Genomic DNA, 20,683 nt, shown 5'->3' with positions numbered 1-20,683 from the left:
CGCCTGCGACCCGCGCCAGCCCCGCACCCGCTTGGCTTGTCGTCCCCTACCAGTCTGGATGTACGGGTCTACTTCAACTTCTTGGCTGTCCGACTTCCATTTAGATAAATCCTCTGACAGTTCTGATATTATGACTGCAAATCATTGTTGTAAATTATTGTTGTTCTGTTCTTGGTTGTGCGAGGAGATACGATGCGTCCACCTATTCCTCCATCTTGCCGGAAGTCCTATTTTAATCTTTTAAAAATTTAATTTATTTCTATTGTTTATGCTATTACAGTCGTTCACTCTTTTTCTCCCTTTTTCCACCCAACAACTTTCTATTCATTGCCTCTCCTCTTGAGTCCCTGCTAGAATTTTCTTTTGAAAAATTCCATCCTTGTGTGTGCTGAGCTGATTTGCATGGCAGTTCCCATTCTTCGGGTGAAAGTTCCCCAGAGCATCTCAGAATTATTGAAAAAGTTCTACACAGAATTTATTCTAGATGGACTTAAAAAAATCTAAATATTGTCTTTGGAATCCACAGCATTTTTGTATATTTAAAATCGTAAGTAAATAAAAGGTAGAGAGAACAAAACACCCATGAGTTCAGGCCCAGCTGTCACATGGGTCGTCCTAGCCCGTGACTGGGGAGGAGCTAGGGGCTACCAGACACTGCGCACCCAGCACAGCAGGATCTGGGAGTGACAGATGCTACACTCCCATTTTCCACATGTGCTAGTAGTGGAACCAGGACTCCAATTTAGGCTGACTAGACTTCTAAGCTATGTTGCCTTAGGCCATGAAGTAGAGCTCTGTGAGTATGCACTGTGACAGTAAGGTTTTACTTTCAGGCCAGTCACCCATTCCAGCCCCCGCCCCCACTCCACTAAGTGGTCACCTTCTCTCCCTCTCCAAACCATGGGTTTCTCACAGTTGAGTGAACACCCTGTTTTCTCTACATTGACTCTTTGTGGGGTGGTAGGTGTTGATAGCAAGAGGCAAGGTAAGGGACAGGGCAGAAGCTGGAATTTAAGATCCTGGGGAGGCTTCTCATTCAATGTAGCCACCAGGGGGCAGCCCTTGCCTTGCCTTGGCACCGCAGTCCCACACCCTCTGGTTAGGCCCCCCTGGCATGCGTCCTGGCCTAGACGGTTCAGAGTAAGTTAAATAATTTGTTCAAACTTATATAACTAGTTTGTTGGGGAGCTGGCATTTGAATCCAACCTGACTCTAAGACAGAACTCTTAAGCATGAGATTACTGCTTCTCCAGAAAAACAAAACAAAACACTCCAGTTTACTGCAGTAGAAGGGGGACTGTGGGGGCGGCGGGGAAGAGTTGGAAACACAGACACAAAGAAAAATAACGTGTTGATCTGAAAGGAGCCAGAGAGAAGTGTGTGGTGAGAGCTGGGCCCATGTTTCACCAGACACATTACAGGTAATCTTTCTTTTCTACCCGCTGTGTTGTCTCACAAAGGTCTGTAAGATACACGTGTGGCATACTCTTGTATTAATCCCTGTATAACTTTGCAGCCACATGTAACACAATGTATCTTTCATTTGTGTCTCTACAAACACATTTCATGTAATGGACACTTTGTAGTTTCTCAATAAATGTTAGTTAAACAATGAATAAAATAATAAATGAGTGAATTTACCAGTGGGTGATAAGTCCATGCACCGAGTTCTCCATAAAGCAGACCTCTGTGAGAGGTGAATTCCTTTAGTGGAGACCTGAATGAGTCCAAGCATCTCCATCAGCTGCACTCACTTTGCCAAACCTTCCTAGTCAACAGCCAAAGTTAAACAGGGATTAAGTCTCTAGCAACCCTGTCACCACCAATCAGTTTGCTTCTCCTAAACCCTACAATTATAGAATTTCTAGAGCTGCTCTGGGGGAGATCCAGATTCAAGGGAAAAAAATGAATGGGGTGGGCCTGGGCCCTGTTGACCCAAAGGGTGGGGACTTAGGTTAGCTCTGGGCCAGGAGGGCTCTGGGAGGTGCTTCTGGGTTAAGGGTTGGTCTTCTTGAACATCGGAAGTTGGGGGAACCACATCCTGGTCTCACCTGCCCACCCACCCACCCTGGTGTTACCAGGCATTTAAGCCCTACCTTCTCTCTCAAATACTTAGGCAACCTGCTCCCACCTCCTCGTGACCCAGATATCACCATCAGCAGAAGCCTCTCTCCTCAGAGAGGCATGCATTTCATGCCCAAGGTCCCAGGCGGTTGAGGTTCTTGGCAAGTGATATGTGAGTCCTGTGGGTCATAGAAAGCTTCCCACCCTCATCGTCACCAAAGGCCTTCGAGACCAAAGACCATTCCTCCTCCGCTCAGACCTCACTGCCCAGGTTCCCTTCAACTGGAATGTCCTCCGGCACAGCCCAGATGATGGTGCTCATCTTTATCGCGGTCCATCCAGGTGACAGGGCTTTCTCCCAGGACTCTGAGGGCTATGGGGCTGGGAGGAGGAAGAATGAGGGAGGCCGGACATAGATGTCCTGCGGTGCAGGCTGGTGGGGGCTGAATATTGAGCCCTGAGGGAGCGGCAAGGAAAGGAGAGTGGGAGCACGTGGCCCTCCACAGAGCTGAAATCCAGGGACTCCGCAGTTCAGTTTCTTCCATGTTGCCTGCTGGCGGGGTCACTCCCCAGCTTCCACCCAGAGCTCTTTTCTCCTCAGCCACCTACCTAAAAGGATAAAGTTGAAAGGGCCAATAAAATTGGCTTGAAGGGATCTATTTTTTTAAGGGGTCAGTTTTAATTTGATGAGCGTAATAAGCCAATTAAACAAGGCTTATTATCTGGGTCTAGATATAATTAGGAGTTTGGAAGGCCTAATTAAATCTGAGATAAGTTTCTTAGTGAAGCTGATTTTAATTAACTGAGAGACCTTACCTATCAGACATATTCCTTAACTCAATGCAGTGTGGACTCCAGACTTGTAGCTTCAGATCAGCTGGAACCTGGGGCAAATCTAGGCCCCACTCCTGACCCACAGAATAAAAAAGTCTGGGGATGGGGCCCAGGGAGCTGGTTTAACAAAGACTCCAGGTGATTTCAATGAGCTTTTAAGTTTGAGAACCACTGAAATAGAAGAATGACTGGTAAATTTCACTAATCAGAGAATTTGATTGGGGATTTTAATAACTGGTTTAATTCATCAATTTAGATAATTTAAATAGGGATCGCAATCAATTACAACCAGGTCCTCACCTGATGTTTTAAGTAGTTAATGCTCTTTAACAAAAACCAAAGTAGCAAGGGTGGTATACTATAGAATGTCATTAGCACAGAAATAATACCTAGGATGATATAATTAATGCTATCAGTGAACTAGGCAGCCACATTCATTTTTGAGATTCAATTTCATTGTGACAGGTTAAATTTCAGCAAGATGTTACTGGTGAGTGTAGCTGGAAAATGATGAAAGCTGAGTGTGAGAGTTGGTACAGGAAAGAATTGAGAATGATTTAATAAGCAATGTTAAGAATTAGATTGGTAAATAGAAATAGGTTTAATGACCCGATGTGTTAGTCCCCCGACTCTCTGTGGGTTAGTGACAGCTGGGATATTCTACTGCAAGCTCTCTTGTCTTTTCAGAGTGACTGGGGAGGCATTTATCTGGGTCTTCTCTCTGCCCCTAGAATCCTGTGCTCTCTGGGTGTCCCAGCCCCCTGAGATTCGTACCCAGGAGGGTGCCGCTGTCCTCCTGCCCTGCTCCTTCAATGTCAGCCAAGGGAGACTGGCCATTGGCTCTGTCACGTGGTACCGGGATAAGGTGGCCCCAGAGAAGGAGGTGAGGAACAGGACTCCAGAGTTCAGGGGCCGCCTGGCCCCTCTTGCCTCTTCCCGCTTCCTCTGTGACCACCAGGCTGAGCTGCAGATTTGGGACACCCGAGGCAGTGACGCCGGAATCTATGTGTGCAGTGTGGAGGTGCTGGGCCTGGGTGTCGGGACAGGGAATGGGACCCTGCTGGTGGTGGAAAAAGGTGAGGCCCCAGGAGGCTGCGTGTCCTTGGCTAGAGGCTCCACTCTCCCTGGAAGAGGGAGTTGAGAGTCCTTCCCTGAGGCTCCCTGCCCTCTATCCCTCCCTGAGCCTGTGCACATTATTCCCTGGGTCCCCTTTACCAAGCTCTTCTTCTTTACCACCCATATGCAGGACCTCCTCGGCTAGGGGCCCTCACAGTCCTCCTCCTTCGGGCTGGATTCTATGCCTTCAGCTTTCTCTCTGTGGCCATGGGCAGCACCATCTATTACCAAGGCAATTGTGAGTTATGGAGCCATGGCAATGGAAGAGATGGAGGGGCAGTGAGAGAGCTGGAGGAGGAGGAGACCGAGATCAAGAAGAGAATTGACTCTGGCCATGTCACCACCAGGCCACTGTCACATGGGAACACACTGCCACAGCTTGGATGGCCTCTGCTAAGTGATTCCAGACCCCAGTGATCCCAGTGCTCATCAGAAGACCCCAATAAATCTCTCTCTCTCCCACCACTAGCTTCTAATAGGTCTTATGTATTTCCTTCCACATTTTCTGGATACCCTGGTGTGCTCTTCTCCAGGTTCCCCTGATTCTTAACTCTTCCTTCTGCTAAGCCTGACCTAGAAAGGTCCAAGAAGGGAGCTTCCCAGCAATTGTGCCTAGAACCCCTCCCACCACTGTCCTGGGGCTCAACAGAATAGGACCCAATTCCCCTGGGCCCAGGAGGCTGAGGCTGATTCTCCTGAGAAATGAGACGTATCAAATCTGATTGGTCCTACTTGTCAGTTGCCCATAGACAAATATAAAAGTCTGCCCCAATCCACAGGAGATATATTTCAAAACCCCTGTTTTTTTTCTGCATGTACATATCTATGATAAGCATTAATTTATGAATTAGGCACAGTAAGAGATTGAAAACAATAGTAATAAAATAGAACAATTATAACAACATACTATAATAAAAATTATATGGATGTGGTTTCTCCCTCTCAAAATATCTGATTGTCCTGTACTCACCCTTCTTCTTGTGATACGTGAGATGAACAATGCTTGCCTAGGTGATGTGATGAAGTGAGGGGACCAACGTGAAAGGTGTAGGCACAGGCACTGTGGCAGAGTGTTAGGCTGCGTGCGATACGGGTGACTTGAACACAAGCACTGCAATGCCACGACGGCTGGTCTTGTAACCCAGTGGGATGCACTGCAGCTGGGTAGCATATCCAGGGTGGATTTGTGCACAAACGGATGACTCATGTACCAGGCAGAATGAGGCGGGACAGCATGAAATCTCAGCAAGCTACTCAGAATGGTGTGCAATTTGAAACTTAGGAATTGTTTACTTCTAGAATTACCCATTTAATATTTTCTGCCTGCAGGTAACTGAAACAGTAGAAAGCGAAACCGCATACAAGGGGTGGGGCAGGGGCTATTATACTCTGTTCTGGCCTCAGGGGAGCTTGGGTCCCTAAACACCCTTCTTCATCCAATAAGTCACTACTTGATCCCAGAGTGGGTGGGAAGGTAAGTCAGTTAAGTTCTGATGGTGGCTATATCGAATGGGGGCTTGAGATAGACTGAGAAGTCTGAGACATGGGAGGCCTCAAGACCATGGTCTTTGCTGGGTGAGCCACAGGATGTTTGCCTGGGTTGAGGGTGGTATCTGGGGGTTCAGGTGGGTTTGTTTTCAGCAATACAGGTGTAGTTGGTGCTGGAGTCCCCCATGGAGCCTTCCCTTTCTGGATCACCAAGGTCAGGTCGCTTGCAGTAGGGCAGCCTCCACAGAGACGCACGGTGGAGTTCCTGCTCCTAGAGGCCAGTGCTGAAGCTGACAGGAGGAAGGTGACAGGAGAGGCCTTCCTCAGCGGAGCCTGACCCGTGAGTGCTTGCCCCACCCCCACTTTCTTACATCATTGCCTCCTCAGCCTCTCCTCCCCACACCCCTCCCTTCTCCCCTCAGCTCAGGCTCTTTTCTCCAGTTTCCCTTTTGCTGTGTGTCTCACTGTCCGCCTCCCTCCGCCCCCGCCCCTTACTCTAATTCTCCCTCACTTTTTCTCTTGGTGTCTCTCTTTTCGAGAGTCTCTTTTATTCTCTCTTTTGCTCTCACTCTTTGTCTCTCTCATTTCTTCCCCTCTCTCTTTCTCTTTTGTTTCACTTCCTTTTCCTATCTCTACACCATTTCTTTCCTCTCTTCTACCCATTCTCTTATTTCTGTTTTTGCTTCTCTTTTCTTTTTCTCTCAGTGACTCTCTCATGTTCCTGCTTTCTCTCTCTTCCCTGGCCCCCACCATCTCAAGCCTCAGCCTTCTCTAGTGGCCCCCTCACCCACTTCCCTGCCCTCTGCACTCACTCACCCAGCTCCTTTCCAGCTTCCTCACTGAAAGGAAAAAAAGGTCAGCATGGCCCAACCTGTGTGCTTCCCAATCCTCCTGAGTGCCCCCCACAGTTCCCCACTCCCTAGGTCTGTTCCTCACTCGACTTGCCTGTTGTTCCCATGGCCAAAGCCCTGGACTCTCTTTTTGGACACTCTCCCCTTCCCTCTCCCACCAGCTTCTCCCACCTTCCTCACCAGGGCGTGTCAGGGTTGATGGGCGCTTCTGGGAAAGCGGTAAGAAAGGGTGTGGGTGGGGGTCCCTTGGGGCATTGCTGGGCGGTGATGACGGAGGTCAGGGTGGGCTCACCTCCCCGATGCAGCCAACACATACAGGAGGACAGAACCACAACCAGGAGCCCTCCCAGCCCTGAGCTGCCATAGAGGTAAAGGCATTTGTCTGTAGGGAAAAGGAATGAGTATGAGAGGGCCCCTTTCCTTCTTCAGTTTACCTCATCCTCCTGGTTGGTGGGGATATCTCAGTGACCCCTCCTACGGTATTAGTGGCAGACAAATATACTCTCCGAGATTCTTCCCTCACCTCCTACCAGAGGGACCCACCCATCATTGGCTATGTCACTCGCTCCTGAGACCTCTTATTCCTCAGAGGCTCCCATTGCCATCCCTACTGCTTCTGGGTCTCTCCATGAAGTCCCTTGCCCACCTCACTGCTGGTCCTGAGAGGTTACTTACTCATGAACTGCACACATCCCTTTTCACACACTGCGCCCTGTGCGAGGGTTACCTCGCCTGCTATCAAGTCATTCAAATCTGCCATTAGGTTGGGGACTGAAGACTGGCTTGGAGATCAGAAAACCTAGCCCCTGCCCTGCCAGCCTAAATGGCCTGGGATGAGTCACGTGCCCCAAGTTCCTCATCTGTAAAGTACAGGCCCTCTGTTATAATCTTCCCAGGCCGAGTACCCTCACTCCTGTCCAGCCCTGAACCGGGCCCTTTCCATTCATCACTGCACATAGGAGGGTGTGGTGGTGCCCATCTCTCTGGTGAGGAACCAGCCTGGAAGTGCCAGAGCTGGGGTTCAAGTTCAGTTTGTCCAGCTCCAGAGTCCATCCCCTTTCGCCTGCCCCAGGCTGACCATAAGGGCCTTCCCAGCACTGGATACTTCTAAGTTCTGTTCAGAAAGGGAGTTGGTGGAAAAGGACAAGCCAGAGTTTGGAATGCCTGTGGGGACTGGTGGAAAGGTAGGGAGGGCAGTGTCTGTTAGAATGTACTGGGACTTCAAGAACAAAGCCACCTCCTATGCTATAACAAAGAAGGTATGCGTCACCAGCTAAATACCTGACTACTAACCAAGACATTCCCTGTTACCAGAAGCAACTGAGACATAGCTGCTGGCATCCTTCTGGAAACCTGTTGAATCCTCACTGCCCTCCCCTCTCCTTCGAGCTTTTTCCAGAGGGAAGGCCCATAAATCTCCCTGACTTTCTGCCACCGAATCAGCCATCACTGATCAGAGGACATCGTCTTGCAAACACCTATGCCCTGGACACCTGGGGCAGATCAGCAGGGTGACCCATCCTCTTCGGAGGTTGGCTATGCACCCTTAAAAATCCTGCTGCCCTTTCCCTTGCTGCTGCAGACTGCTCGGACTCGGCCCGCCTGATCTCAGTGTCTCGCCTTGAATGAAAGCCCTTAATTGGACCTTTTTATCTCCCAGTCCTTTCTTAGCCACTGTGGTGACCTAAAAATATCCAGTACCACCTGGCCCCTGGGGGACTCAGGGGTCCTCTCCTTCAGTCCCAGAGGGACTCAGCAGAGCTTGGAGAGCTGCTTCTCTTGGGCAGATTCTGTGGGGCTGAAGTGGGCCATGGAGGAGTGGCTGGGGCCCCATAACTTCCCTTCAGGCACTTCCTGCCTACAACCACTAGTTCCTGTTTGAAGGCAAAGAGGGGGCCTCTGACTTCACCCCAGAGCCAGATGCACTGACCAGAGTCTGAAAACTGAGACCCTCCTGGGTACAAGAGGAATTCTGGGCTGATGGGGGTTGGGAGGGTGGGAGCAGAAGCCCAGGTGGAGAGGAGGGCCTGAGGTGGCCACGGAAGGCAGTAGGGGCAGAAGTGGATTGTTTTTAATTTTGGAAGGGAGCAGAGACAAAGGGTGGACAGAGGACTCCTCCAGGGCTGAGGGGACCTCAAAGCTATACTTTTTCACCATAGCCTCATGTTACTCTGGGGTGTGCCTGTCCCACACCCTCCCCCAAGGGTCCCTGCACCTTTCCAGCTTACCCCGAGCCTATGGCGGGCAGGGGGTTGAGGGCTGGGTGGGGCAACTGGCTGGAGCTGCCTGGGTGGAAGGAATTGTTGACACCTGTGACATTCCTGCCCCTTCTCTGGCTTTCACTTCTCCCCCAGCCTTGAGGCCTCCCCAGCATTGTTAGAACAGGAAGTTAGGCTTTACGGTAGGGTTAGGACATTTTTCCTTTCAGACTCCTCAGACTGTAAAGAAGCCTGTAATCCCTCTCAGATCCTGCCATCCTATTGAGTCTGCAAGGAGTCAGTGATTGCATACATCCTCCAGGTGCCTTCCCTGATTAACTCTCTCCCAGTTACTTCTTGAACTGCATCCACTGAGAGCTCATGATCTCAGTGTATGTGTGTGGACACACCCTAGCTCCCGCAGCAGACTGGGAGCTCTGGTGCTTTTGGGGTGACTCACCTTCTCCTGTTCTGGGCTCTATCTAGCAGGGTGCTTGGCTGACGGATTTACAAACAGGAAAGTCAAAGGCAGCCAGACTAGACCTACAGAAGTACTGCTGTTAGATCTAGGATAGAAAGTTGATGACAAATTGATGTTTTGAAAAAAGGGATGGGTAATCCAGGTGGACTTTTGCTAGAGGCAGCATTCTGATATTAAGCACAAAAATAAGTAAGGGCAGTAGTCTGAGGCCCTTTGGACAGGGTCGTGGATGAAGCCCTCTTAGTGGCACTGTGATGGTCAGGGAGATGTGTGCTGGAGGGCTGCACACCCGTCCCTGAGGAGGGTGGACTGGGGAACTCAGGGAGGCAAGGGGTCAGGAGGAGATCTGGTGCCTGGGTCCGTAAGCATTTGCATTTTCTTCTCCAAATTCAGAAACTTTTTGCTATTTCCTCTCACTCCCCCTTCATATTGTTTTTTCTCTCTTGCAGGACAGTAGGATAATATTCAGTTTTGGGAAGTTTTATACATTTATTATTAAAAAGTTTAAACATAGAAAAAATGGATAGAATTGTACAGTGAAAGTATTCCTACCATCTAGATTCTACAATTAAACATTTTTCTACACTTGCTATATCACTTATCTATCAATCCATCTGATTTTTTGATACCTTCCAAAGTTGCAAACATCAGCACATTTCATCTCTAAACCCTTTGCCATGTTTAGCATTGACTGAGTTCATTATTTGTTTCTCTGTTTCTCTTTTGGAGAGCTGAAGAAAGCAAAATTTACATGTAGTGAAATGCACAAATCTGAATTCACTTAGCTTTTAAACTTTTGATCAAGGCTCTGGAGCCAGGCTGCCTGGGTTCAAATTCCAACTCCACCACTACTGTGTGACTTTCCACAAGTTCCTTAATGTCTCTCTGTCTCAGTTTCCTCTTATAGGATTTTCATTGGGATTTAAAAGAGTTATTATATATAAAGTGTATGCATCAGTTGCAGGCACATGCTAAGTGCTGTTTGCCTATTAACTTATATTGTTATTATTATCCAAACACACAGAGATGTCGCTGAGAAAGGGAGATGATCTGCGACCACCTCTAACTTCCTTGGACTTGGTCTTTCCCCCAACTCCTACCGCATGGTCTTCCCTAATGTTCGTTTGACCTGTGCTGCCTGATCTTGCTTACTCATTCATTTGTCCTTTCTTCATTTATTCATAAACACTTAGTCAACACCTACTCAATGGATGGAGCTCATTCTGGGCTGCAAAGCTCTTCGAGGACATGCCTTATGGTTTTCTTATGTGTACTCTGCAGCCAGGGAGGTAATGCTCATTCCATCCCTCCTCAGTGAGACCCCCTTCAGCTGCCATTGCTGTGGACTCAGTTCTAGGGGTTGGGGGAGACAGGAATGGAGGAGGTCAGTCCAGTGTGGGGAAATGTTCTTCTTAGGGACCTGGATGTCCATCTCTCAAGACCCCAGTTCTTGACATCAGGGATGTGGGTGCAGCCCTCTCTCCAGCACCCTCCTCTGAGGTGCAGAAGCCTACAGGATGCACTGGATATTGGGAGTTCTGTGTTCTCATTGCAGCTTTGCTACCAGACTTTTCAGCAAGCTATCTGCCCTGCCTGGGCCCCAGTTTCCCTCCCCATTGAGCCAGAAGATCTCTAAGACCCCCTCCAGATCTATGCTGAAAGCCTGTCTCTTCACCTCAACTCCTTCCCCAGTTCAAGGAACCCCGGCATCCAGCTGCCCCACCCCAGCTCTGGGTAAACAGGAAGCTGGGTGAGGGGAGCAGGGGTGTGTGGAAAGTCCCAAGCAGGTGTGTGGGTCTATGGGGAGGGTGGGCCCCACCCCTGAGATATGAAAGCCCCCTTCCCCTGGCCCTGGCTCAGTCTCAATGGGGGCACTGGGGCTGGAAGGCTGGGGGAGGAGGCCCCGGGGGAAGGGCTGCCTCCTGCTGGCTGTGGCAGGAACCACTTCCCTGGTGACCTTACTGCTGGCTGTGCCTATCACTGTCCTGGCTGTGCTGGCTGTGGTGCCCCAGAAGCAAGGAGGACCGGTGAGTGGCCACAAGAACCCAGAGAGCTGTTGCTCATGCTCACTTATTTTGGGCTATGTCTGGGGTCTCTTGCATCACCTGCTCAGCTGGCTTGGCTGTCTCTGGCAGGGGTTTCTGGTTCTCCTCTTTGCTGGCTCTTTCCCTGTTCCTGTGATGCTGTTGTGTCCTGATGTCTGCAAGCCCCTTCCTGGTTGTCTCTCAGTCTCCTCCCTCTTCCCAAGAAATACTTAGGCCTCAGTCTGCCTGTCAAAGTGTATCTACCTTGATTGCTCCCCTGCTGGGGAATGGATGTTGGGCTGGGAGGTTGGGTCTATGGTTGAGAGGGGTGGGACTGGCATCAGCCGAGACTGAATTCTGGCTACTGTGACCCCCACCCACTCAGGTAACGGAGACCACTGACCCCGGGGCACAAGCAAAGGCTCAGCAGCAACTGGGTAAGAGCAGATCATCTCCCCTCCCGGCTCCAGACCCTCAGGGACTCCCATCTCTCATCCAACTGCATTCCCAGATACTCTCTTACTCTTCATCCAGGAATCCAGGTGCCCCATCCCTGGGCCCTGGCGCCCTGTCTTCTCAGGGCGATCATGCCTGGGTAGCCGCCCCGTCCCAATCGTGGACTCTTCGCCCCTTTCAGGGTCCCAGGAGCTGCCTGAGCAGGACTCAGAAACAGATCCCAGCCCCAGGCTCCCAGCTGCTCACCTCATAGGTAAGGGTCTCGTAGATCTGAATAGTCCAAGAGGGCCAGTTCTGTTCGTCCATTGTTAGAGCCCCTTTACTCCGATATTGTAGTGCCCTGGGTCTTACCCAATTCACCACCTCTCGCCCCTAATGAGCCCACCCTTCCACCAGCCCCACATTCCAGCTCCTGGCTTCCCTACGGGAGCAGGCAAAACCCGGCCTGGATCTCCTCCCCAGAGCCGCGCTCCACACCCTGCCCAGGTGCCCTCAGTTCCCAACTGCACCCATTGCAGAGGCAGCACCCTTACCTTGCCCTCTCCCGGCTTGGTTCCCGCAGGGGGTTAGAAGCCCCCCCCCCCGCCGCCCGCCCTCCCTCCCAGGGTATCCCGGTCTCAATCGCTCCTCTGGGATCGGATTTCCGAGAGCCCAGCCGACCCACCCATTTCTCCGCAGGCGCCTGGACGCTGGGACAGGGTCTAGCCTGGGAGGCGGAGAAAGAAGAGGCGTTTCTGAGGAGCGGGGCGCAGTTCTCCAGCGCTGACGGGCTGGCCCTCCCGCGGGACGGCCTCTATTACCTCTACTGCCAGGTCGGCTACCGAGGCCGGGCGCCCCCTGCGGACGGGGACCCCCTCGACCGCTCGTTCACGCTGCGCAGCCGGCTGTACCGGGCGGGGGGCGCCTACGGACCCAGGACTCCCGACCTACTGCTCGAGGGTGTCGAGACTGTGAGCCCAGCCTTGGACCGCACCCGGAAGCTCTGGTACACCAGCGTGGGGGTCGGCGGCCTGGTGCAGCTCCAGAGGGGCGAGAGGGTGTACGTCAACATCAGCCACCCCGACATGGTGGACTACAGGAGAGGGAAGACTTTCTTTGGGGCTGTGATGGTGGGGTGATGATGGTAGCCCTGCAGGGTGGGAGTGTGTCTGTCAGCCCAGCTATTGGGGACCCAATCACCAGGGACCCCGTGGTAGGGGTAAAATGCAGGACACTGTTTGGAAACTGATTTTGATCCTGATGAAAATAAAGAATGTCAAGCTTTAATGCTGCCCATACAGATGCTGACATGTTAACATGTCTCGGTTCAGGGTGGGCACACAAAGTTGGTTAAGTATTCTCTGTGTTCTTCTGGATGCTTGAAACAAGGGTTGGTTAAGTATTCTCTTGTGTTTTACTGGATACTTGAAACAATTCATAACATGTTGTGTGGGGGCTGATCCCTGGGATGGGGGTCTGTAGTCCCACCCACCCTCTGCCTCCGAATGGCCTTGTCCCAGCATTGGCCCAATTAGAGGGTAGAAGGAAGGGGATCTCCTCAGACTCAGAACGCCTGCAAGCATCCTGATTCTCAGAGCCACATGAACCCCACCCCACTGCACTCTTCTCTTGGGCCCCTCCAATATCGAGAGAGGGGTCATTATAGGGGAAGGCAAACACTACTCAGAAAGGCCCAGCCCCAGAGGAACCCTGGAACTGGCTGAGAACTGGAGGCCTGAAGGGCCCAGTACTTCTCCCCTGCGGGTAACCTGAAGGCCCTTTCACCGCTACCCCAGAGTTAACTTTCCTTCCAAGGAGCAAAAACAACAGCTCATGGGGTGTGAAGGGAGGAGGCTGAAGGAAAAAGCTGGGAGGGTGTTTCAGAGAGAGATGGTATGGGGATGGTATCTGAGAACGCCATGGAGAATCTGGGGAGAAGGAGAGGAGGAAAATCTGATGCCACCTGTTGTGGGGATGGAAAGTTCTCACCCCTCTTTCACACTTCAGGTCTCCTTCCCTTGAATGGGCAAATGTGGGGGCCTAGGGTGAGAAACAGCAGCCCTCTCGCCCTATGACTGCCTTTCAGCCCTGGGCTGGAGGAGGCAGAGGGGGACTCCAGGCCCTATCGAGGTCACCCCAGTGGGTCACCCCACCCCTGCGGCACACCATGTGGTTTTCCCCTGCCTGCTGGTGACTCTATTTTATTTCTTCACTCTACTCCTCATTTTCCCTTTTTGATTAGGATTTTTCTCCTAGAAAACACTGTAGATCAAACAAAACATTTTAAAGCCCCTTGATGCCAAGGTAGCAGTGCCTTCCTTGGGTCCATCATGCCCCTTGGAGGGAAGACATGGGCCAGAGACATGCCTGCCATAGGAGTTTATAGTCAGCTCAATATTTGTGCCAATTTTTAGACTGAAGCATTAGGAAAGGATCAATTAAGATATTATTATTTATAGTTTTATTTATTTTCTTTAGAAATTGATTTTAGAGTAGAGAGAGGAGAAGGGAGAGAGAGAAGGAAACTTCTATTTGTTGTTCCATTTAGTTATGCATGTATTGGTCAATTCTTGTATGTACCCTAACTGGGGATCACACTTGCAACCTTGGCCTATCAGCAGGGCACTCTAACCAGCTGAACTAAGTGGCCAGGGCTGTTGGATATCAGTTTTAGAAACCATTTTCAGTCTTGAGAATAGGTGAGTTCAGTTAAACAGTTGTCTCTCATTTTAAGAGGCTACGATGCAGGTAACTCCCAACATTAGGCCTCTAATGAAAATAATCAGGTATTTAATAAGAGGCATCTCTCTGGAAACAAAAGGATAACACTGCTTAGTGATTGAAGCCGACGATAATCCCAGTTTGTGTGTTCTGAAGGCAGCCAGTCGAGAAGATTTGAGGATGTCTGGCTCGAGTCACCTTCAGATGGAGCGAAGGCAGGCGTGCAAGGGTCTGGTAGTTCTCGTGGTTTTCAATTCGAATGTCTTTTTTCTGCAACAGTCATGAAGGCTGTCCATATGTGAACTGTTGTAGTGATTTCTCCGAAGTTTTTATCAAGTTGCCCCACTTTCACCGGTATGGCTTTGGGAAAGGGGCAGTTTTAGTCCTCAGTGATTTTTCTCTCTAAAATAAGCCTCATTTTTACCCCATGTAGCCAAGACTAATTTGTTTGTGAAATAAGTCTAGTTTCAAACAAGTTGGCCTGTTATTTATGTATAAGCAGCAGGAATGGTAAATAACCAATAGGCTTCTTTTAAATCTGCTTTGCTGGAATTTTTCGTAAGGAATCTTCAGATTGAGCTTTAAAGGCCCCTGAGGCCAGAAACGTCAAGGCAAGGACTTGCCATCAGACATCATCTGCAATACCTATATATTTGGGTGAGGTTCTCTCTTTGAGTAATTCAGATTCCTGCACCTGCCAGAAAGCAACCGTCTTTACTCACCTGGTTAAGGCTTCTGAGAACTCTGTAAGCAAAGTACCAGGGTGATATATCCAAGGGTTTTTTGGCTTCCATAAATCAGTCTCAATTCCTCAAAGCTGTCTGCTCATATCGGAGTCCATGCGTGTGTCTCTCCGGTATGACATTACAGTGAAAGCCTCCGTAGTATAATCAGTTTCCAGTTGTGTTCTGTTACAAGGAGAACAGGTTTTTATTAACTTATACAAATAACAATATTGTCATGAAAATAAGAATAGTCACTGAGAGTTTCTGAATTCTGGAGGGACCAAGTAGGTAGAAAAAGGTAAATGTTTCAATTCTGCTTACAAAAGTATAATTTGTTGCTTAAGAGCAAAGTTTCCCCCTGCCGATGTAGCTCAGTGGATTGAGTGCCACCTGCTAACCAAAGGGTCGCCGGCTCAATTCCCAGTCAGGGCACACACTTGGGTTGTGGGCCAGGGCCCTGGTGAGTGGCATGGGAGAGGCGACCACACATTGATGTCTCTCTCCCTTTCTTTCTCCCTCCCTTCCCATCTCTCTAAAAATAAATAAATACAATCTTTAAAAAAAGAGAAAAGTTTCCCTTATATCTAGAAACACAAAAGATTAAAGAACCAGCAATATTTTAAATAAAATTATAAAAATTGTAATCATTCTCATCAGCTCATTCAGCCCCATGTTATTAATTCTTGTTGATCTTGCTCTTTTGGTTAACAGTTTCGTGAATCCAGTTTTTCCTTAGACTTCTGCAAATCCTCAGCCAGTTTAAAGGTATAATCTGAGAGTTAAACAGAAACATGTATTTTAGAGTAAGTGTCCGAGTCCTCTCTGAAGATGAAACATATTTGCAAAAAAAGTCAGAGTAAGACAGTGACGTTCTGTAAATGACAAAGACTTAATGTGACATGGTTAAAGATCTGATTATGATGCAGTTGACATATTTGCTTTCCTCTGTAGCACATTTTAAGATAACTAGAATGATGAATGAAGACATTATATTAGGATATTGTAGATTTCAGGAATTTTAATATAATTTCTAGAACATTTATTTTAACAATAATAATATATGCATACAAGTATAGCATATAATTATTATTTCTTATATGACAATGCTTCTCATGTAATGTCAGCAACTCAAATAGACTTAATTAGTTATTTTCCTTTTTCATAAAGAGAGAGAGAGAGAGGGAGATCCTTTGGAATGTTTCAAGGATTCTTTTTAAAAATCTCAGTTATCTGCCCTGGCTGGTGTAGCTCAGTGGATTGAGCGCGGGCTGGGAACCAAAGTGTCCCAGGTTCGATTCCCAGCCAGGGTACATGCCTGGGTTGCAGGCCATAACCCCCAGCAACCGCACATTGATATTTCTTGTTTCTCTCTCTCTCTCTCTCTCTCTCCCTTCCCTCTCTAAAAATAAATTTAAAAAGTTATTAAAAAAAAAAGAAAAGGACTCTAGTTTTTGAATTTTGGGAAGTTTGTCAAACATATAAAAACTTTAATATAATTGGTCAAATAGGATCATAGGTCACTGTAAGACAATACTTAGTTATCTACTTAGTCATGGTGACAAAGACTTCACTGGCAGCCCTGGCTGGTGTGACTCAGTGGACTGAGTGCCAGCCTGTGAATCCAAAGGTCGCTGGTTCAGTTCCCAGTCAGGGGACATGCCTGCGTTGTGAGCCAGGTCCCCAGTTGGGTGTGTGTGAAGAGGCAACCGATTGATGTATCTCTCACAAGCATCGATATTTCTCCCTCTCTCTTTCTCCCTTCTCCCTTAAATAAATAAATAAAATCTTTAAACACAAAACTTCACAACAAATACAGAAAGTTAAATAGTTGTAAGCAAAATTTAGCTCTTTTTAATATTAAGAAGACTGTTTACTTAAGCAATCAAAAACCTGGAAGTACAGAGGGCAGAACATAACTTTAATAAAGCAAAATGTTTGCTTTCTCTTTATAATCTCTTGTGAAGAGTATATCAGCCCTGGCTGGCGTGGCTCAGTGGATTGAGTGCTGGCCTGTAATGTGGACCCTGGCTCATGGGGTCCATGACATTGTGGATGAGATATGAGACAAATTCACATGAACTACCGAGTCCTGTGGAGAGAAAGGGACAGCACGGCCACTTTCTCAAAGGGAGAGCGCCGACCCTTGACTTGACAAGCTTTTATTGCTTTTCTGGGCACATTACATTGAGGAGGGTCCTTGTTTACTAAGCACAGGTTCACATAGGTTTGCTTTAGGTGGTTACCTTTTACAGAAAACAAAGGGAATGGTGCTACTTACTTCAAAGAGAAGGGTTCAACCAAAGGTAAAAGTGGTTGAACTGGTTACATTCCATATTGGGGAGGTTTAGCACAGACTTTAGGAAGTTACAGTAAGCACTTGCTGCCTCAATTCAGGGTGAGGAAGTTTTAGCAAAAGTAAGTCCCATAGTAGTCTAAGTACAATGCAGGCCTGATTCCCCATGGGAGAATCTATCCATGAGCGTGGGTCCTGTGCATCGGACCTCACTTTCCACTGGCCTTCTGAGTGGGAGCTGGGCCCATGCCACACAGAACGGTCTCCTACAGGCCTGCAAACCAAAGGGTTGCCAGTTTGATTCTGAGTGAAAGCACCTGCAGGGTTGTGGGTCAGGTCCCCAGTTCTGGGTGTGTGAGAGGCAACCACACATTGATGTTTCTCTTCCTCTCTTTCTCCTTCCCATCCCTCCCCTCTCTAAAAATAAATAAATAAAGTCCTTAAAAAATAATACATTCATTTACTGAATTAAACTCATTTTGATTTTATTTAGTTTGACCACATGTAAAATTTCTTTCTCAAGTTTTCTTATTCACAAACCTTTCACAACTTTCCTTGTCCCTCTTAGCTTATCTCTTTTTAGTTATTCAGAAATAATCAACTTATTTTAGTACAAACTATTTTCTTTTTAATTTCTTAAAAAATGCATTTCAAAAAAAATGCATTTCCAGGCCCTGGCCAGGTAGCTCAGTTTGTTAAAGCATTGTCCCAGTAAACCAAGATCTCAGGTTCAATCCTTGGTTGGGGCACATACAAGAAGCAGCAACAAATGCACAAATAAGTGGAACAACAAATCAACGTTTCTCCCCCCCCCACTTCCTTTCTGTTTCTGTAAACACAATCAATAAAAAAAAAGTTTTTTAAAAGACATTTCCATGCCTTATATCTTCTTTTCCTGAACTCTTTTGTTATTCCTTCCATAGTAATTAGAATTCTTAACCCTTAGAAACCTTAATTTATTTTAAAAATATTTTATTTATTTATTTTTAGAGAGAGGGGAAGGGAGGGAGAGAGGGAGATAAACATCAATGTGCAAGAGATACATCGATTAGTTGCTTCTTGCAAGCCCCCAACTGGGGACCTGGCCTGCAACCCAGGCATGTGCCTTGACTGGGAATTGAACCAGCAACATTTGTGTTCATAGGCTGGCACTCAATCCACTGAGCCACACCAGCCAGAGCAAAACCTTAATTTCTAAAGACAGCTGAAAAGTAAGCAATTAGCATTCTGTAGATTGGCAAATTATGACTATATTTCCTAACCTCTGGAAACATAGTGTCTTTTACTGGCAAATACATTTCATAAATTTTAGATAACATATACTTCCTCAACAAAGTATGAAACATGTTCATTAACAGATCCAAATTTATCTTTTAGTTTCTCTGTAATAAGAAGTCAAAAGTAGATAGACTTATTTAATGATTGATGTTCTAGTATTTTATCTTACTGGGAAATGATGTAGACAGTTAATGAATTTAACTTGACTCATAGTTTAACTTAACTTGGCAAAACTCTAGGATACAAGTTACCAAAAGATTTTGATAAACTATTTAAGTAAATATACCATGAAACATAAATATTGCTGAAAATTTCACCTAAAACTTTTAATTCATTTACATCTGTTTATTTTACTTGTTCTCAATAATTTGTTTAGGTTACTTGAAAATTTTATTCTATGCAGTTATTTTTCTTGCTGATAAATTTTGCAACAGAGATAGTGTGAACTTATTTACCTAATAAACCCATGTAAAATAAAAGTATTGTAAATAATTCTGATAACTGTAAAGATATGCTTATTTAAGCAAACCAAACCAGTTTTAGTATCAAATATCTTCCTAGAGCACTTTATCCTGAAAAAGCACTTGGATTTTTTAAAAAGATTTTATTCATTTATTTTTAGAGAGGGGAAGGGAGAGAAAAAGAGAGGGAGAGAAACATCAATGTCAGAATGAAACATTGATTGCTTGCTTCTTGTAAGCACCCTGACCCTGGACTGAACTCACAGCCCAGGCATGTGTCCTGACTGGGTATCAAACCCGATACCAACCTTTCACTTTGTGGGATAACACTCAACCAACTGAGCCACACTGGTGAAAGCTGGATTAGTTTTTATAATATTTTTAGAAGTTTTATGTAAGCATTTAATTTCTTTAAGCCAGGTAAACATAGCTCTTATCCAAATTAGCAGTATTATCCAGAGATAAAAAATACCACACAATATACATGAACATACACAGATGCAAACAAAGACCTAATAGTTTTGTTTTCAAAATTTCAGCCATGAGTCAGTACAATAAGGCAAAACTCCACTAATTTATAAGTTAATTTTTTAGATGGCTAAGGCCTTTTCTTATTAATATTTGTAGATAATACAATTAAGATTTGTATTTGTCTTTGGCAAGGAGTTTTGGAATCAGAGCAGCAGTTTGTGCTTTAAAAAAAGAACATTTCTCTTTCTTGTGTTTCAGTCTTAGGAAGTGAGGATGGTAAAGATAGGTGGATTTGCCCTGCTTTTGGAGCTGCATTTCTGGCTTCACAAAGATTTGTAAGATAAGACCAGTTGCTCTCAACTTCCCGCAGACTGGGTTTTAACTTATGTGGCATCATAGGTTGAGCTACCTGTTCCACTACATCATTCCTAATTTGCTTCTTTCCCTCTGGGTACATAGTTTTATTTTAGGTTAGAGAAGGAGGATTAAAAAACATTCCCATTAAGCTTTGAATCTTTAGCTTTCAATTTTGCCAAATTTCTGATCATAGAGTCATTAAATTATTTGAAATATCAGGTTGCAGTGGGGAGAAAAAGTAAAAAAAAAGCATCTGTTGAGATGGGCAAAGTTTCTTTTAGAATCCTTTTAGAGCTCTTTTAATTAATTAATTAATTAAACTATTTTATTTATTTATTTTTAGAGAGAGGGAAGGGAGGGAGAAAGAGGGAGAGAAACATTAATATGTGTTTGCTTCTTGTGCAACCCCCACCGGGGACCTGGCCCGCAACCCAGGCATGTGCCCTGATTGGGAATGGAACTGGTGACCCTTTGGTTTGTAGCCTGTGTCCAACCCACTGAGCTATACCAGCCAGGGCTAGGCTACCTTTGAATCATTTAATTTCTGAGTCCTTTAAATACCAATTGAAAAGTGCTTTAAATTCAGCTTGTTTAACATTTCTAAGGTTTTTCAATTGTGCATGCAAAGTCACTAATTTTGGAATTTCAGAAGATCCCTCGGCTTGGCAGGGTAGCTCAGATGGTTAGAGCATCATCCCACTATGCCAAGGTTTTGGGTTTGATCCCTAGTCAGGGCACATACAAGAATCAACCAATGAATGCATCAATAAGTGGAAAACCAAATCTTTCTTTCTTTCTTTCTTTCTTTCTTTCTTTCTTTCTTTCTTTCTTTCTTTCTTTCTTTCTTTCTTTCTCTCTCATCAATCAATTAATACATTTTTAAAAA

The 20,683-nt window shown here is 46.6% G+C and overlaps 3 protein-coding genes across 5 annotated transcripts; 2 read left to right on the top strand and 1 right to left on the bottom strand.

Moving 5' to 3' along the window:
- The first annotated feature begins 1,817 nt into the window (after positions 1 to 1,817).
- NCR3 (natural cytotoxicity triggering receptor 3) lies at positions 1,818 to 4,482 on the top strand. 2 transcript variants are annotated; one of them, XM_028510288.2, is made up of 4 exons: positions 1,818 to 2,406; positions 3,630 to 3,974; positions 4,145 to 4,252; positions 4,362 to 4,482. In XM_028510288.2, the coding sequence occupies exons 1-4, from the start codon at positions 2,352 to 2,354 to the stop codon at positions 4,409 to 4,411; spliced, it is 558 nt and encodes a 185-aa protein (XP_028366089.2). In that variant the 5' UTR covers positions 1,818 to 2,351; the 3' UTR covers positions 4,412 to 4,482. The 2 variants fall into 2 exon arrangements, with proteins under 2 accessions (XP_028366089.2, XP_035879701.1); XM_036023808.1 differs by having other exon boundaries at positions 1,821 to 2,406; positions 4,145 to 4,482.
- A 344-nt stretch (positions 4,483 to 4,826) lies between these two features.
- On the bottom strand, positions 4,827 to 6,900 carry LST1 (leukocyte specific transcript 1). The gene is made up of 4 exons (XM_036022583.1): positions 6,884 to 6,900; positions 6,534 to 6,773; positions 6,319 to 6,337; positions 4,827 to 5,773 (listed from the first exon to the last, which is right to left on the bottom strand). Exons 1-4 carry the CDS (start codon positions 6,898 to 6,900, stop codon positions 5,636 to 5,638), a joined length of 414 nt encoding a protein of 137 aa, XP_035878476.1. The 3' UTR covers positions 4,827 to 5,635.
- Positions 6,901 to 10,839: 3,939 nt separating this feature from the next.
- LTB (lymphotoxin beta) lies at positions 10,840 to 12,840 on the top strand. Of its 2 annotated transcripts, XM_028509992.2 has the most exons (4): positions 10,876 to 11,059; positions 11,442 to 11,493; positions 11,694 to 11,765; positions 12,191 to 12,840. In XM_028509992.2, exons 1-4 carry the CDS (start codon positions 10,898 to 10,900, stop codon positions 12,628 to 12,630), a joined length of 726 nt encoding a protein of 241 aa, XP_028365793.1. In that variant the 5' UTR covers positions 10,876 to 10,897; the 3' UTR covers positions 12,631 to 12,840. The 2 variants fall into 2 exon arrangements, with proteins under 2 accessions (XP_035879700.1, XP_028365793.1); XM_036023807.1 differs by lacking the exon at positions 11,442 to 11,493 and having other exon boundaries at positions 10,840 to 11,059; positions 12,191 to 12,327.
- Positions 12,841 to 20,683: the final 7,843 nt, after the last annotated feature.

Source organism: Phyllostomus discolor, chromosome 4 (genome assembly GCF_004126475.2).
Source record: "Phyllostomus discolor isolate MPI-MPIP mPhyDis1 chromosome 4, mPhyDis1.pri.v3, whole genome shotgun sequence".
Classification (NCBI taxonomy): domain Eukaryota; kingdom Metazoa; phylum Chordata; class Mammalia; order Chiroptera; family Phyllostomidae; genus Phyllostomus; species Phyllostomus discolor.
The sequence above is the reverse complement of the archived record's forward strand: the minus strand, read 5'-3'. Positions and strand labels throughout refer to the sequence as shown.